Source organism: Hyaloscypha bicolor (genome assembly GCF_002865645.1).
Source record: "Hyaloscypha bicolor E unplaced genomic scaffold K444scaffold_73, whole genome shotgun sequence".
Classification (NCBI taxonomy): domain Eukaryota; kingdom Fungi; phylum Ascomycota; class Leotiomycetes; order Helotiales; family Hyaloscyphaceae; genus Hyaloscypha; species Hyaloscypha bicolor.
In genome coordinates this window covers 787507-804411 of record NW_020194575.1, presented here as the reverse complement: position 1 = coordinate 804411, position 16905 = coordinate 787507, and the positions used below count along the sequence as shown (strand labels likewise).

General features: G+C 33.8%; 2 protein-coding genes across 2 annotated transcripts; one reads left to right on the top strand and one right to left on the bottom strand.

The window, feature by feature from the left end:
* The first annotated feature begins 12677 nt into the window (after positions 1 to 12677).
* K444DRAFT_663517 (HET-domain-containing protein) lies at positions 12678 to 14646 on the top strand. The gene is made up of 2 exons (XM_024886839.1): positions 12678 to 13046; positions 13221 to 14646. Exons 1-2 carry the CDS (start codon positions 12843 to 12845, stop codon positions 14613 to 14615), a joined length of 1599 nt encoding a protein of 532 aa, XP_024736835.1. The 5' UTR covers positions 12678 to 12842; the 3' UTR covers positions 14616 to 14646.
* A 662-nt stretch (positions 14647 to 15308) lies between these two features.
* On the bottom strand, positions 15309 to 15739 carry K444DRAFT_722789 (uncharacterized protein; the record flags this gene model as incomplete). Its single annotated transcript, XM_024888568.1, has 1 exon — positions 15309 to 15739. The coding sequence occupies one exon, from the start codon at positions 15737 to 15739 to the stop codon at positions 15323 to 15325; it is 417 nt and encodes a 138-aa protein (XP_024736834.1). The 3' UTR covers positions 15309 to 15322.
* Positions 15740 to 16905: the final 1166 nt, after the last annotated feature.

Below are 16905 nucleotides of genomic sequence, written 5' to 3'. Positions count from 1 at the left end.
CTTATAATTAATTTTATTTTTAGAAGAATACTAGAATTTATTTCTTTTAATAAACTATTTAAATTAATTCCCGGTATATATCCTTTAGAATATAGTACTATTAAGCTCTTCTAGTATATAGTATTCTTTTAGTTAATCTATATATTTTACTTTATACGGGCCAAGCTAGTAATATAATAGCTTTATATTTCTTAACTTGTTTTAATCTATTAATTTAATATTATATATAAGAACTAGATTCTTTTTAGAAATAGGCTTTATATAAATCTAATAAGTAATATTAAATTACTCTTTTCTCTTTTAGTATTATCTGTCTTTTTTTATTCTAGCTTTTTTAATATCTTTATTTCTTATTTGTATTTATTTTATATATATTTCTAGAAGTATTTCTCTATTATAAACTTTATTTTATTTAAGTATTCTCTAGGTTAGAAAGTATATTTCTATAAATAATATAGCTTCCTTACTATAAACTATATAAAAAGAAATAAATCTAGTTAATCTATATATAGTAATTCGGTTAGTAAATAGAATATATAATAGTAAATCTATCTAAGGCTTCTTTTTATCTATTATAAATATAATAAGTACTTAAATAATTAATTAATACCCTCTTTTAATTATACTATTTCTTTTGGAATTATAGACCAAAATAATAATTCTATTAATTCCTAGCTTATTAAATTCCTGAATTACTATTTCTTTAAATTCCGATTTACTATTTACCTTAAGTTATCTAAATAAACTATATCTATAAACGATTTCTTCCCAAATAAACTTAGTAATCTTCTTACTAGTTGGGTTCTTTAAAAGTCTAGTTTTAATCTATCCCGAGAAGTCGTCTCTAGTAATAACTAATAAGTTATATCCTTTATAGTCTAGTAGTTTAACTATATTAATTCTAATATAATAGAAAAGGAATATAGCTTTTATTAGATATAGAGCTTCTTCTTATCTTCTTTTACTCTTATACTAATAGATTTTATAAGTATTAATATACTTCTATATATAGTTATAATAACCTTTCTAGTAATAGTAGCTAGCTACTAAATAAAAGGTACTCTTTCTTCCGGTATATCTAATCTTATTATATAGCTCTTTAATAATAATTTCTCTTTACTCTTAGTTATTAATAATAAATCGAGATAGATATACTTTAGATATAACTCTCTAGAATAATTAATCTCTTATACTATAATTTAAAGCTTCTCTATTTAACTTTCGAAACTCGGTTCTAGATATTTCTTCCGGTCTAAAAAATATTATAAAGTATTATATAATATTCTAGTATTATTTGGAATAGCTATTATCTAAGGGATCTAATAAAATAGTTGGGTTATTAAATAAAGTATAGGAGTTAGTATTATTATTTATTATTTTACTAGAAATTATATATAAAAAGCTATAGCCTTTATTATATGATTTCCGGATTTTGTTATTTTTTAATATTACTAATTCGCTTCCAGATATAGTAAGGCTTTAATTATTAATCTTTAATAACTGGATACTATTATCCAAATATCTAATAAAAGGTTTAGAAGTCGGATTCTTTAAAATAATATTATATAACCGAACCGGAACCGCTTCTTTTAACCGAACTTTTCGTCTAATAGATACTATTCTAATAGTATTAAACTCTATTACTAATTATTTATTAATATCCTTATTATCTTTGGTATTGCCTTCTTACTATAGATATCTTAATAATCTATTAGTAGTAATATACTTGATTTCTTTAGTATACTTAACTTTAAAGTCAAATAGTTGAATTCATACTAGCTAATAAATAACTAGAGCTCTAGGAAAATCTATAGCCGCTTTACTTAGTTATATAACAAGTATATTAGTATTTAGTTTAAAGATAAAATAAATTCCGTATAGCCAGAATTATATTTTCTATAGATACTTTACTAGCCCTTAGTATTCTCTTTTAGTAATATTATATCTCCGTTTAGTATTATTCCAGATTCTAGACTTATACTATATAATTCTCTTTTTTCCTTTATTATTATATTAACCAAGAGTTTTACCCTATCTATCCAGGCTAGTGTTAATTACTAATATAATTATTCCCTAATCTTCTAATAAATTATAGTATAACTTATAGAGTATTGGAATAGTAATAAGCTTTTCTTAAAGGATTTATATAGCTTTCTTTTATTTATTATCCTAGTTCTATATTATATCTTTCCTTATTAAGTAGTAAATAGATTTAGTAATAACTATAAAGCCTTTAATTCAAATATAGTAGTAAATAATAATTCTAATAAATACCTTATCTTTAGTTATACTATTATAATATTCCTATCTCAAGATCTTAGTAATTCCTAAGCTTAAAGGGCTTCTTCTAAGTACTTTATAAATAAAGCCTATAATAACTATACTATTATAATAGAACTATAATTTTTCTCTAATATTAGCTCCGGTTTATTCGATTTTATCTAAAGTTATATCCAGGTTTTAAAGGTATTTAAATATAAAATACCGAATTCCAGATAAAATAAGCTATTTATTATAATCTATATAAAGTCCCTTAATTTTAATATTATTAATAAATAGTATAGTAATTTTAGGAAACAGATTCTCCAGAATAGTTATAATAATCTATATAAATTATATAATAGAATTAGTAGCTCCCTGAAATAGTATAGTTATTCTTAATAGCCCTAAAGGCATTATAAATATAGTTAAATCTCTATTATAAGTATCTAGTATAAGTTAATTATATCTGGAAAAGAAATTAATTAGAAAAATATAAGTATATCTAGTAAATTCCTCTAAGATCTTATTAGTAAACGGGAATAGGTTAGTATTTTATAAGATTACTAAATTTATCTTTATAGTAGTATTAATTAGTCTATAAGTTCCAGTAACCTTTTTTATAACCAAGAACTATAGATTCTAGTAAGGTCTATTATATTTTTTAAGGATTCTATAATCTAGATATTCTAATAATATTTTTATTATTACTAGTACTAGAGCTTTAAAATATAGGAAATTCTTTTCTTACTAGGCTTTATATTTAATAGTCTTAATTAGAATAGATAAACTAATATTCTTATAGACTTTTCCTATTTCTTTCTAATTAAATATAATTATATTTTCTTAATTAACTATTAATTCTCGGAATATAGCTAGTTTCTTTTCCCAGAGCCAGTTACTAATATCTAATTATTTAAAATATTCCGGAATAAGTTATAAACTTCTTAAAATAGCTAATATTTTTAATAAAAGATAGTTCTTATACTTCCCAGTATACTCCTATAGGTATTCTCTAGCTTTAGATTATTTAAACTAGTCCGGATATTTATTAGGGCCTTTTCTAGTCCTATTATTAGTATTTACTAGTCAAACCTTTTTATTCTTTATTTTATATATTCCCGTAACTAGAAATAAACTATAGTTATTATCTTTTTCTTTAAAAGCTATAGCTATTTTCTCTAATATTCTTTTTATTTAATCTCCGGAGTTTATAACCTTTCTATTTAGCTCCTTTCTAGTTAGGTATAAAAAGTACCTTTTTGTCTGGTATTTTAATATATTTTCCTTAAACTCCTATATATTCCAGAATTCTTTCTAGTCTTGGGTTTAATATTTTTTAGCTTTAGGAATATATTTCTTTATTATTAAAAGATACTATTTTCCTTCTTTTTTAGAAATATTTTTATCTAATATTCTTTTTGCTTCTTTTTCTATTAATTCTGGAACTATTCTTAATAATATTCTAATTAGAGCCTTTTCTGTTTTAGTTTCTCTAAAAATATTATTAATTTCCTAAACTCCTAAACCCGTAATAAAAGAATTTATATAAAATCCTAGTATCTTCCTATTTCCTCTAATATTACTACTAGTTATAATACTAGGCTCTATTTTTCCTCTTTACTTTCTATTTCCTGTTTTATATTATTTAATTCCTTAACTCTAGAAGCTTAGTATTCTTAAATTATTACTTTCTTTTACTTTCTAGTATTCTTTAAAAATAGAATAATTATAATAGTATAGGTATTCTAGTTATCTTTAGGATTAGTAAACCTTTTATCCTATAAATTATTACTTCTATATATAATTTTTATTTTTATTTTTACTAAAAATAGTTAATTAAATAAAATTTTTAGAACTTCTTTAACTAGAAAAAATATATTTTTATATCTTATTCTGTCTATAACCTTAGTTCTAAGCTTTATTATTCCTATAAATCTAAATTCTTCTCTAGTAATAGTAGATATTCAATAATCTATAGTATTATATACTATTCTATTAATACTTCTAGAGATCTTTTTAGAAAGAATATTAATTTTAGTTCTAATATTAATTATTTCTTTATATTTAATACTTTCTTAAGGTCCTCGGAATACGAATTAGAGGTATAGAGATTATATAATATATTTATAAGCTAGTAATATCCGAATATTAATACTATTATCTTTAAATCGAATAATTCTATTAGTATTAGATATCTAAGCTAGTATTTCTAATTTCTTAAATATTTTATTTATTATATAAGCTATAGCTACTAGTTTAGTAAATCTCCTAATATATCTAACTATATTTAATATAATAGTATTTCCTATTTATAAAATAGTAAAATAAGAAATATTATTCTTAATTTATTAGTTCTAAAATATAATAGCTAGATCCGGTATTTTTAAGGTATTAATAAGTATTCTTATTTCTTTCTAAGTTCTTAGAAATAGAATTATTACTTTCTTTAATAGCCTTATTAAAATATTATTAATTTTAGGAGTCCTATACTTATTATAGTTAAGAGTATATTAGGTTTCTAATTTGTCTTATTTATTTCCGGAACTATTAATATCTATATTTTTAGCTAGGCTATCTCTTTATCTATTACTTTTTAGAATAGTATTCTTCTAGCTTCTTATATAGAATAGCTTTTCTTCTACTCTAGCTTGTTTTCGGAAAACCTCTTTAGCTATTTCTATTTCTTTTTCCTTTCTCTTTAATAAAGAACCCGTTATAATATTAATAGAAATACTATTTATAGCCAAATTTTAATACTACTTATTAATTTCAGAACCTGAAATATTAGTAATTCTAATATAATTTCCTCTAAGATAAAGTAGCTATTTAGATTCTCTAAATATAACTTATTTACTTCTATATATAGATCCCGGTTAGCTAGTTCCCTTTTCTCTTTTTTGCCTTATAAACTAGATATCTCCTATTAATCTCTAAATATTTTTGGGTTATATATTTAAGTTATAATTAAATTCTTTCTTTTGAATTTGAGAAATAATCTAGTTAAATTACCGGTATTTACTAGTAAGAAAAAAGAAAATACTTTCTTATCTAGGTTTAAATAGCCCTTTATACTATCTTCTATTAAATTAGTAAGTATATTTATAATTTATAAGTTCTTCTATTAATAAATAATAGAACTAAAAAATATAAATATATTCTGGATTAGTATTATTATTCTTATTTCTATTATAGTATCTATAGTAAATTCTTTCTCTTAGTTCTAAATCTATATTATAGGCTATATTAACTTAAGTAATATTTTCTAATTATACTTAAGACTAACTTTCTCTAGAATATAATTATCTAGACTCTCTATCTAATCTAGTTCGACTACTATAGCTACTATAATATTCTTTATATCTTCTATTATAACTTCTAGTATATTTTCCCTAAAGACCCGAATTATATCTACTAGGCTATTAATACTATTATACTAGCTATAGTTAGCTAGGCTATATAAGCAGGCTATAAATATTCTCCCGAATTATAATAGTAGCTATATTAAGTTATTTCTATAGGTTCTTTTAAGTTACGGTAATAATAGATAGTTTTTCTAGACTTCTTACTAGCTAATTAATATTATCTCTCTTAGGTTTACTACTTTTAGTAGGTTTTATATAATTAGCTATAGGCTAGGTTCTCTTTTTACTTATACCTATAATAGCTTCAGGAAGTATAATAAGAGGAACTAGTAAAGAATAATTATTTTCTAATTTAGGAACTATATTATAGATTATTATATCCAAATATTCTTATCTAAATCTGGATATATCTGGATTATTAGTAATATTAAAACGGTATTTCTTCTTTTTATACTAATAGAATATTATTACCTTCTTATATATCTTACTATATTTATAAGTAAAAATATCTATAGGTTTAAAGTTTATATTCTTAAAAATATAATCTCTTACTAGAATAAATAATTTCCTTATAAATTCTCAATACTAAATAATTTCATCTATTTCTTTTCTTTTTAGTAACTTCTTTAATACTTTATTAAATATATTAATATAAGACTTGGAAGAGATTTCTTTATTCTGGGCTTATATAATAATCTAATTAAGAAAGTTATAATTAATTTTGAGTATTTCCTAGTTATATTCTCGGAATTCCTTTAGTAAGGCCTTAAAGAACTTGATTTCCTAGTAATTTCTTGAGTTATTAGTATAGTATTCCGATATAGCCTTAATCTAATTCTTTCTCTTTTAGTATTATTAGGAATATAATAATTCTTATATATATCTATATACTATTCTAAGAATATAGAAATATTACTTCCCTAAAACTATAGTATTCCAGAAGCTCCTGTAAATAGTAGATTTAAACCTAATACTAGTATATACTTATTCTTAGCTATATTAATCTTAATAATTTTTTCTATAGTTAATTATAAAGTTTCTGTATTTAAGACTTCTACTAATAAGGTTTCTAAAGAACTAACTTCCTATTTAAATATATCTTTTAATTTAGGAACCAGAATTAGAAAGAAACTAGTTAATAATAATAGATATAGTTAAGGTTTGAGTTTTAGTATTAGTAGTAATAAAATAATAACTTTTCTAATCTTATTTCTATTATTTATATTCTCTTTCCTATTTCTTTAGCTTAATACCTATAGTATTTCTCCTTAATTTCGCCAAACTAGATATATCTATTAATATTATTAAAAGTAATAATAAAAATAATAAATATAATTTTATTAATTTTTCTAACTTTTCTAAATTCTCTTTTATTTTTCTATTTAATATTTATTTCTTTTTCTAGAAGCTTTTCTAGTTTATTTATATAATTTCTTATTTCTAATTTCTTTTTAATTCTTATTTCTAATTCCAGTTTATTATTTTACTTGAATTTAAGAGTATTTCCTCTTTTAGATATCTTTTCCGGACTTAGGAATAAGCTTTTCTACTAAAACTAAAACTTTCTCTATTCCGGTCTTTACTATAATTAAAAATAATATATAAATTAATAATATAACTTTATTTTCAAATACTAAAGTCTATTTCTAACTAAGATCTAACTTATATTATCTTAGTATAATTTTTCTTATTTTATTTCCTCTGCTTCTTTTCCTTCTATAGTTAGCCTCTATTTCTATTACCCCTATATACTATACTAGTAACTATATCTTATAGCTGACTTGTATTCAAGTTACTAGATATATCAGAAATTAATATAAGATACTGAGATTAATACTTATATATTCTTAATATTTCGGCCTTAGGCTTAAAGTATTATAATAGCCCTTTTCTCTCCTAACTTACTAAGCTAATAATCCGCCTTATAAATACCTCTCAGAACTTTATAAAAGCATTACCTTAACTATAAAGTTTCTATCTTCTCTATATTACTTACTATAAAATATATAAGAAGGAAACTATAATAAGACAAAAACCCATATAAAGTATACCAAAATACAAAACATAACTTAATAGTAAAACAATAAATCAAAAGTATAAATAGTAAAATATAAATAGTATATAGTATATAAAAGCTCATTTAATTAAATATTTATAAAGAATTATTCTCTAAGTCTATAGAAAAACCAGCTTTCTTATATAATTTCCGCAAGTTATATATAAAAAATTATAGCCTTTATTATATAACCTAAACCTCAAAACTACTAAAATAATATAATTTTTAATAAGTACGGCCTATTATACTATAATACCCACTTATAGCCTATAGCTTTCTTTCCAGAAAATAATAGTACTGGTTTCCAGATATTAAGGACTTATAATTTAGTAAGTTCTTTACTAATTGCTTACTTCTAATAGGCTCTATAAATAGGGTTATTTATAGCCTTAGTATAGGTTTTTGAAATCAAATACTCTATAATTACCGCATTTATATAGTGCCCTGTAATTGGTAGTTCTCCCTAATTAGGGAAATTAGGGTCCCCTGAATTAGTATTCCCTGAATCGGAATCCAAAGCCCCTATATCTACTACTATAGTATCCCTATAGTTCCTTAGAACACTTTATTAGGAGTCAGGTAACGGGGAAATAGGAGCTAGAGAGTTATATATACCCTCTAAAGGCCCTGTAATTACAGGAGCTTTAGGTACTATAGGCTATTCTATTATAGCTTCTATTAGGTTAAACGGGACTATTTTCTTTCTAATAAGCTCCTTATTCCAGTTCTACTCTAATTACTTATTTTTATAGAAAACAGGTACTATAGATACTATAATTTTCCCCTATTCAGGCTTATATAGCTTGTACTGCCTTAATATAGGTATATAGCCTATAAAACAGGCCTTAATAGTTATATTATCTATTTTCAAGCGAGTTTCCTTAGGAATATATATATATACTATATACCCATATACCCTAAGATACCTAATATTAGGGCGTTTCCTACTATAGGCTTCTTCTGGAGTCTTCCTATTAGGCCCTATAGATATCCGATTCTATAAATAATAGGCTATAATTACGGCTTCTTCCTAGAACCGTATAGGGAGCTTGGTATCTAATAATATGGCCCTAGCTATTAATATTAAGCTCCGGTTCAGGTATTTAGAAACCCTATTCTATTTAGAGATATAAGTAGTAGTATACTCAAACTATATACTATAGTCGTCTAGTAATAAAGCCCCTAAAAACTTATATTTTGAGGCATTATTATAACATATAGCCTTAATTTTATACCCTGATTCTAGCTCTACTAGGGCCTTAAACTACAAAAATATAGTTCTCAGCTACTTTCTAGTTTTGGTAAGGTATACCTATAATTTACGGGTATAATTGTCCGTAAATATAAGTATATAAGTATCCCTTTCTAGTATAGGTATACTATAAGGGCCCCAAAAATTGTTGTGAATCCGTTCTAATAGAGCTATAGCTCTCTTAGGGGCCTTCCGGTTTACTATCCGTACTATTTTAGCCTTAATATAGGGCTTGCAGGGCTGCTAAAGAGCCCCAATAGGCTCTTTAAGCCCTATAGAAACAGTGTGTTCCAGCTTTAGGCTCGTGGGGCTTAAATGGCCGAAGTGGCGGTGCCAGAGGTGGTTACTAGCTTGGTTTTCTGGTATAGTAGTTACTTTTAGAGAGCTATGCCCTAAACCAGTGCCTTGTGGGATACTGCCCAGGGCGTATGCTCTCCCTAAGCGGCTAGTAACCCCTACTACTATTCCCTGAAATTCAATTAAGAGCTTCTTTCCAGTGGAACCAGTAGTAGTACGTATAGTAATGCCCTTATCCTGAAGCTGCAGTACCGAAATTAAGCTTCCAGCGAGCTTAGGTATGTAAAGCACTCCAGTGAGCTTTATAGTTTGTATAGAGGCCCCCAGGGCCACCTGCAAAAGTACAGTGCCTTCTGCAATAGCCGGAATCCGGGCCCCATTTGCCGTAGTTACTAGTATAGGAGTATCTAGTACCCTATACTTAGTAAAAGCCTCCCGCAAATAAGTTATGTAATGGGAGCTTCTAGAATCAATAACCTATAGTAAATCCTTACTATAGGTAGGCTCTGCTAGAGCTATCTAACTGGTTTCAGTACTACTAGCGTTTGCTATAGGCTTCTCAGGCCCTGGAGAGAGTCCTCTGCCTCCTCCAGGGGTTACTAAGGGCCCTATACTAGGGCTCTTTTCCTGATTTTCTTGCTTCTCTACCTTCTTGCTCCTGCAATCAGATTTTCTGTAGCCTTGTTTACCATATTTAAAGCACTTCCCCTGAAATTTAGGGCTCTTTTCCCCTGTTTTAGCTAGTAAAACAGACTCTTTCAGGGCTTCTTTTAGTCCCATTCTCCGTTTATATTTACTGAAGCGAGCTATTATTATACTATAATCAGTAGTACTCCTACTAATCTCAAGCTGCAATATCAGGGGAGTAAAGCGCTTATCCAGTGCCCTAATGGCCCCAAAAAAGATCGATATTTTGAGGGCTTTAGAGGGCTTTTCCGTAGGATCGATAGTTCCGATTTCGTACTATAAAGTACTTAATTCCGTGGCTACTATAGCAATAGTAGCACCCCGTTCCGGTGGCTTATAGCTAGTAAAAGCCTGAATTTTAGCACTAAGCTATTGTATGCCCAGGGGGGCATATAAAGCTTTCAGTGCCTCCTATTGCTCCTTGGCCGTTCCAAGGAGTAATATATGCTGTAAGGCTCCCTGAGTATATAAACTTATGATTATAGTACTCGCCTTAGTATCCTTTACCTCCGTACGATTACTGGAAGGCCCTAAGGCCTTAGGATCGCTCCCATCTCCAGAACCAGAACCCCCTGTAGAACCCGGTTCTATAGTAGTAGTTTCTACCCCTAGGCTAACCACGTTCCATAGGCTTTGACTAATTAAAAGCCTACGTACCTGAACGCTCCAGGGCCTATAATTGGGCCCTATAAGCCTGGCGATCCGGGGCTTTTCCATACTAAAATCGTCTTCTATAGTGTATTTCTGTGAGATATTTCCGGTAGGTGCAAGTGAGCCGATCCAGTGATTTATAGTGCGTAGAGGTAGCTTCCGGTACTTATAACCTGTTGAACTAGCTAAATAATAAAGCTAGGGTCACGTGCTTGCAATGTAAACCAAGTAAAACGTACTGAATTGACTGCTGTTCTATAGTGGTAAGTAGCCCGTATATATAGCCCTGAACACCCTAAATCACATGCACTAAATTCCTATGCCAGCTGAACCGATTCCAGCTATACAGGGTATTCCAGCCGTACAGGGTATTCCAGCTGTACAGGGTATTCCAGCTGTACAGGGTATTAAGCTAGTGCACAGCCCCATGGCGTTCGGTTCCAGGGCTTCCTAAGCCTATTAGGGGCCTCAGGCCCCTAATTTCAACAAATAGCTTTCTCCATGGCTCCTCCAGATCCCACTTGTCCATGCGATTCCACTTCAGGTCATGGAGGTTATCCTTCATGTTGTAACTTCTAATTCTATTTATGTATACATCGGCGAGAGTAAGCAATGCCGCCAAGATCTCAAGTCCTTCGGGCAATATGTTGCCAAGATATCTGATAAACAAAGCACAGTCCTGGGACCCCACACCGCCACCGAGCGAAGTAGCTTCTCCATTAATCGGAGCGGAGTCGGCGATAAAAGCGGAGTTGACAGGTATATGCATCTTCACGACCGCCCTAGTAATTCCACTCGTCCTACGTCATATTTCCCTTCCTCGCCGCATGGTCGTCGCGGGAAACTGTTCTGCAGCCATCTCAGCTGCTTCGCATGTCACTTAGCATTTTGTTAACAGAGCAACGCCTCGTGATACTGAGCAAGACAACCCCACAGATCTAGACTATTTAGATGGGACAAGCAATTATAGCCTTATCGGTCGGGATATGAACTGGTTCCTATGGCGAATGAGTGGAAAACTACATGAGAAATCGTTGAAGGGAAAGTCCAGGGGAAACTGAAGTGGAGTGTGGTCTCCGGGAACCTTGCAACTATGGAGGCTGGGAAATGAAGAGGCGCGGCCTGTTGGACACTTTTCGTTTGGAGCTGAGGACGATGATGCTGGAGTCGTTGTGGATGGAGCATGCTATGTTGGTGCCAACAAGTGCTAGTTCGAGGGACCGGAAGTGCCTTTATACTCCTTGGCTTGTTAAGGGAGTAAGGCTACTAAAAGAGTTAATAAAAAAAACCTTGAAACCTTTCTGTGTCCCCAGAGACCAGATCTGTAGTTGGAGCATCTCCAATTGATTTTTCATGCACCGAGGTTGTCATTTCAGGAAGAACTGATTCTTCAGACGACATCTTTCGTGATTCAATCAATCTTGCCACATCTGCTCCGCCAAGGTGCTAAGAATGACCGACTCAGCAAAGGAAAGCCAATAGATATTTCCATAATATAAGCATTCTGGGGAACTCAAAAAAAAAACGGACGCCTCCACCTCTAAACCGTTATCCTCGATCCCATGCAAGCAGATAAGAATGGTCTAATAGGAAAATTCTAGATACCAGAGTGGAGGGAACCCGTTGATTTTTGCAGGGTCTCATTGGACGGTGGGGTATCTGGGGATGTAAACTATTGCCTAGTTTGGGCATGGAACCCCGGTAAGGTTTGTGATAACGAATGGATGCTTCTCGTCTGGGCTAAGAACTTCGATGACAAGGGATCTTTGGTAATGATGGCTTTAGGGCCTTAAGTGAGACAGCTTTTGAGCTCGGAAACCCGCGTCCATGGCCAGAACGATTTTGTGTATTGAAAATCATTCTCCTACATTGGCCGTTCAACTGCTCTGCGTCATGCCACGTGAGAGAAAGAGGAGTCTGTAGCAGTGCCGTTTTATATCCCACGCTCTTATCCTGTTAGTGTTAGGAAGAGTAGACCATAGAAGTTGACAATTTTGATGGTGGATAGATGTGCTTGGCACGTGATAGGCCACTTTTTCGCTTAGTGCTTCATCACGACTTCCAGTCTCGTTTCAACTTTCAGGTTCTTCATTGAACATCGCCCCACAAGGTCATACTCAACTTGATATTCTTCAAAGCTTCATCCAAATTTACTCCTTGGCCGCATTAATGATCCTCAAAGCTATACCGCCTTCGCTATTGATTGCACTCATCCCGACCAGTTCCCCAGTCAGTCAAGTTCGGGCTCCTCCCATCCCAACTAACGTGATTCGGCATGCGTCTCCTCCACGCATCAAAGCTTACACTCCATGAGTTCTTTGGCAGCAAAATCCCTTCGTACGCGATCTTGTCCCACCGGTGGGAAGATGCCGAAGTCACCTTTCAAGATTTGAAGGACGAAAAGGGCCCTGGCATGAAAGGCTGGGGCAAGATCACCGGATGTTGCACCCAAGCAGTCTTGGACGGTTGGGAATATGTTGTACGTAAATCATTCCAGACTTTTGTAATTGGAGACCCGTTATGGTTCCCTTAGACAAGATTTCAAGGTGCAGAGAGCAGCCGTGATTTCCTTGCTGTGGGCCTGGCAGTGCCCCTGAACCTTGGGTTTTATAACCCACATATCAACGAAAGAGGGACCTAACGCCATTCCCAGTGGATTGATTCTTGTTGCATCGATAAGTCCAGCAGCGCTGAGCTCTCGGAGGCGATAAATTCAATGTTTGCCTGGTATAAGCAATCTAAAGTATGCTATGCATATTTGTCGGATGTCAACTCTACGAATGGAGACCACGAGGCTCCTAATTCACAATTTCGGCGCAGCAAATGGTTCACTAGAGGCTGGACGCTCCAGGAGCTCCTCGCCCCAGAATATGTTGATTTCTTTAGTAAGGATTGGAAGTGGATTGGAGGCAAGTCTAACCTGGGTGCCTTGCTCAGTGGTATAACGCGCATCACGGATGTCTGGAATTATGAAGCTGCTAGTGTTGCCCAAAAGATGTCCTGGGCATCGGCAAGACAGACAACAAGAATAGAGGACCGGGCGTACTCTCTTCTGGGTCTGTTCGGTGTACACATGGCGCCACTTTACGGGGAGGCAGAAAATGCGTTTCTCAGGCTTCAGCTTGAGATACTAAGCAAGATAGATGATGATTTGATATTTGCCTGGGAAGGTGGCCATCTGTACGGAACTTCTGGATTGCTCGCACCGTCGCCAAATTACTTCTATGACTCTCACATTTACACCCGCGTCATAGTGGATGGAAGCCGACCTCATCATAGTATGACTGGCAAGGGTGTTTGTGTGCAGTTTGCATTAATACCAAGCTCTCAGGATGATCCCGCTGGCGTGGACGGGACGAATTTCCTAGCACTACTAAACTGCACATACAACGACTCGAGGGCAATAAACACGCATGATCCACAGGCCTTGATTGCTTTGCATTTATACGTCTCCAAAGTTGATAAGAATTGGCATCGGCATTCAATATTGGTACCTGTGTCTATCACGGAGGAGATCCGCCGGAATATTGCAAATGAGTCCAGAAGAATCATTTATGTGCCACAACTTTCACCCTCAGACGAAAGAGTCTCGGATGGAGATATTTCAGTTGCCACGAAACTATTGTCTGATCGCGGATTTGAAGTGATAGGGCAAAACACTCGAAACATACCTGGCTCCTGGTACCGTCCTGGTCAAGGCTTTCGTTACACTCTGGACAAATTTGATGAAAACGGTTCGCGAGCCTGGATTACCTTCAGATCTCGGGAAGAGTGGTCCCAAAGATTTACACTGGTTCTTGGAGTCTCTTCTAATCGCCTGTGGATCGACCTAATGATCCCGGAAGCCTCCGAGTCGATAAGGGAGATCGTGGATTCAGTTGACGAATCAAGTAGGATTGTCATAGGTCGAGACAGGATTTCTCGCTCTTTCTTCCACGGATCTATCAATGCGAGGGTGTACACCGGGACCGAGAGCAATGGCACTCCGAACAAAAGCGTGGACGTTGGTTTTGATCCTGAAGGGAATCTTCGGTGGCCTGTTAAATAGTACACACGAGGAAGAAAAAGATTGCAGCTGGTACACATCTAAGTGAAATTACGCGTGCACAAACTAGGGGACATCTCGAGCCTGCTCGGGCGCTCCGCGACCACAGAGTTTTTATACTATGGCAGGTCGCAAGACAGCAAAAGACCTATATGAAGAGTGCACTAGCGTGGCAACCCAATGATTGTAGCTTTTAAATCTCTTACCCAAGTCCATGGCGCCAGAGCACGTAGTGTAACGAGAACGAGAAACGTGCATTAATTTTTGCCTCCCAACGAGTTACATTATGCGGCACGGGGAGAGTGAGCAGAAATGGGTGAAGTTTTGCATTCCCGATCGATACCAGGTTTAGTAAAGAATTTGTATTAAGGAACGCATGGGAGATATCAAGCTCCTTAAACCTTGCAAATCTTATAGAAGGACCTCGTGAAAGTCTGTTCTCAATCTCACGTTTTAATAGCCGTCTATAATAAACGTTCTCAACTCCGACGTTTCGAAATTAACTCTTGAACTAGAGCACAGTAAAAGAGAACTTTCGAAATCCATAGGAGAATGCTTGATGTCAAAATCGTCTAAAGATGTACTATATTAGACATGGATTGATTTAGTAGTGGTGTAAAGTAAGATTACCGTCACTTCAGGAACATGCGAGCTCATTATTGTATATGGGTAGATCCCTTAGGATCCAGAAATCCACGAATATTTCAATTTCATCTAAGCTCAAATTGCTCTTCATGATATCCAGCAGCCACGGCTTCCCCCTCCGCGGTCATGGGAACCAAGCCTTCATACTTTTTGGTTTCTGATACAAGCAACTTGCGGTTCCGCTTGACGCTATGAACTCGCTGCACGAAATTTACTGCCGGGGAAGGCTCTATTTCACTTTCCGCCATGAGTCTGTTGGTGTTGGTGTTGCCCGTAGGACTAAGCCGAAGATAATAAAGAAATGCTCTGCTATACCGCGAGGGTGCTGGAGAGCCATGGGGCCCACGATCTGCAACCAAGGTCCTCCAAAAGCCTTCAGGCACTGTTTCACTAGCACCATCGCACTGGCCAAGCTCAACCCATTCTTGCAAAATGATGCCGACTTTAGCAACAAGGCCAAGCTTGGAAATAGTGTCGACCATAAGTCCATGGACAAACAGGGATTTGGGACTATCGGAGGTCTCTGGGTCTCTAACAAAGAACTTGGCCACGGGGCCCCTTGAAGCATTGTACTAGTTGTGCCCTGGAAGTTCCATCAGACTATCTCCCTTGATGCGTTCAGATATGTCGCCAGTTGGCTGAAGAGACGAATGAAGGCGGCAAACCCATGCTTGTAAGCTCCACACCGATGCAGGGACAAACTCGCCCGGTTCGGACAAATAATATATAGCGAATGTGAAAGCTTGATAGCACAAACGATGAAGGTTTGATATATGTCTAGAATATCTGCGGCATAGTCAATTTGAAAAGCCTCCTCGTATTTTAGCCCCGGTGGGAGTGGAATCAGTGTCTTTTCGTCTAATTTTGGACCACCACTTGTCATTGATAAAAACGAGTATATTCTGTCCAGAGGAGTTGAGCTCTTGAGTTCACTTAGATATCTTACTAAAGATTTCAGGCTTAGCTGTAGTTCGATTGTTCCAAAACTACTCGGACGAAAAGCATTCGTCGAGATGTTCACACTGGTGATTGATATATTGGGGAAGTCTCAGACGACATTTACTCACATTCACTTCCAATGCGGTTAGGCAGCATTGCCGCTCTGCTCAGGCGCTACTCGCCCTCGCCTCACCCTCTACTCAGGGTGCTCAGTCACGTTCCTGCTCTCGCTTCTAGTAACCAATTATTACTGTTCAATTATATATGCGAAAGTTGGCCAACTCTACGGGACTATATTTAGAGGGACCAAGTCGGCTCCCTGGGAGCCTAAACAGGAACACCCGACTTGCCATGCCCTCTCCAGGTGTGATGGCACGAGTAGGAAGCTAAAGCTAACCCAGTAAACGGTCGTATATTGAAGAATACTAAACTAAGGAGTTACGAAGTACAGAGAGTGACTGAGTATATATCGTTGTCTGCTGGGTCATGTGATATACAGGCCGTGAAACGGTAATTGCAACATTTAGTTCGAATTTGATGACTTGATTTCTATGGTTTACATAGAGTGGGCGTAATGTATACATCCAGTATACAAACTACAGTATACCAGTGTACATCCTAGTTCCAACAACGGTGAATGACCCGGAAGTCACGTGCGAGCTGGCTGTTTGGCCAGCGCCGTCACACCGGCAGAGGTCCTGAACAGCGC

Excerpts from the sequence above, each read along its gene's own strand:
- K444DRAFT_663517 (XM_024886839.1), top strand. The coding sequence starts at position 12,843 with ATGCGTCTCCTCCACGCATCAAAGCTTACACTCCATGAGTTCTTTGGC. Across the intron at positions 13,047-13,220 it reads TGGACGGTTGGGAATATGTT|TGGATTGATTCTTGTTGCAT; the intron begins GTACGTAAATCA and ends CGCCATTCCCAG.